The 1,670-nt window shown below is 40.1% G+C and overlaps 1 protein-coding gene across 1 annotated transcript; it reads right to left on the bottom strand.

Moving 5' to 3' along the window:
- Positions 1–1,110: 1,110 nt before the first annotated feature.
- Positions 1,111–1,351, bottom strand: PPTG_24876 (hypothetical protein; the record flags this gene model as incomplete). The annotated part of the gene is made up of 2 exons (XM_008918798.1): positions 1,111–1,279; positions 1,341–1,351. 2 exons carry the CDS (start codon positions 1,349–1,351, stop codon positions 1,111–1,113), a joined length of 180 nt encoding a protein of 59 aa, XP_008917046.1.
- Between the last annotated feature and the right edge of the window lie 319 nt (positions 1,352–1,670).

Here is a 1,670-nt window from a genome sequence, read left to right as displayed (position 1 = left end):
GGCATGAAGTTGGTGGTGGATCTATCTAGATCAGAAACTTGCGGGCTCATTAGGCGAACGTTCTTGATGTCTTTGACATAAAGTTGGATTCTCTGAAGGTAATTACCCCCCATCATTTTCCCCCTCAAATACACTGTTGGTCATACGAGATGCAGCGGATAATGTACGTTGAGATATAGAGTGATGAAACCGTAAATTCGCAAGGCGCTTGGATTTTGTTAGTTTGCTCAGCTCATTGTTGGAAGGGAAAATTCGTCGTATGTGTCCATTGTGATCTTCTTAAGTTCTGGGGGACTGACATCAGTTCTTGATAGCGGTTATATGTTTCTCTTCTTCAGGAGTAAGCTCATTATCCAATTAATCAAACTTGTTTGCTTACTGAAATATTTTTCATACTGCATTGTTGTATCCGAACGCGTCACAAAATCAACTTTTGACCATCTTGCGCAGTGCTTTCAGAGTAAGGATAAAACTCTTCTTGCTTTTGTAAAGGTGCATCGATAAGGAGACCATATCAGAACTTTGCACACCAAACACTTTCAGAAAATTTGCGTCAGCGTACTTGTAAGGATATTGGACGCGATAAATAGTATTTTTGGATCCCACTGCAACCTTTCCGTCCCTGATTTGTACAATCCGAGTAACTGCCTCAAATACAGGTTCACTGTTGCTTTGGAGAGAGAATATCATAGTTCATTTCGAGATCACGAAGAATTTTTTAGTTTAATTCTTCTAGGGGGATCGTTTAGGCTTGCATAAGAACCACAAACATGTATTAGTGCATGATTGTTCATCATTAAGTGCGATTATAGTGACGATTCGATTGTTTTAAAGTCGATGGGAAGAAAAATCCATAAAGAGATTATCCACTTTCTTTGTATCCCTCGTACACGACACGCTTGTCCAACTGTGAGGTTTTCTCACAAGATTCGAGAGCTTATCAGGGACTTCACCAGCTTTCTCACACCACCTTTGATAATGCTGAAACATAGTATCTCTTTCCACACGAAATTGGCATTGCGATTCAGAGTGTAAGATTTTATTTAATTCCGACTCCTTAACTCCATTGATATAATTGACACTGCTCTCGCTGTAGCGGTTGTTATTGAATCATAGATAGCCGTTTAAAATGGAGTGTGGCTTTGGGTTGGCAAACTCCGTCAAATAGGTGTTGAACGTGTTCATCTCATTCACATTCTTGATCAGACCATCTATCAGCTCTCCGAAATTGACCTTGATGTGCTGTTCCGCCGGATTTACATCGAAAAAGTCATCTTGTCTTCAACGAAGCCGATCAAGTTGTTAGAGACACCAATAAGTTTAGTAATGTTGTCACGTACTTTTTCTTCATGGTACGTTTTACTAGCTTGTTCCGGATTAGTCATTGCAGATTTCATTCGCTCAAGACAGTTACGAAACGAGCGCTTGTCGCCAGCAATTTCCTCAAAGAAGCACAATTTCTTATGACGAAGGAATGGTGATCCACGTTCTCCAAAAATAATTAGTGAGATGCTGATGCATGTGAATATCTGCCGTCCCAAAAGCCTCGTAAGGAGCTTAAAGAAGTTCAAGTCGCCAATTTGTTTTGTACTGAACATAGCATGAGCATAATGCTGCCTAAATAGTGGCAAATGTTCCCGATATATTCCATTAAACACTGGTACTTCTCG

This window comes from Phytophthora parasitica (genome assembly GCF_000247585.1).
Source record: "Phytophthora parasitica INRA-310 unplaced genomic scaffold supercont2.316, whole genome shotgun sequence".
Lineage (NCBI taxonomy): Eukaryota > Oomycota > Peronosporomycetes > Peronosporales > Peronosporaceae > Phytophthora > Phytophthora nicotianae.
Note: the sequence above shows the minus strand (reverse complement) of the source record. Positions and strands in the feature narration are given on the sequence as shown.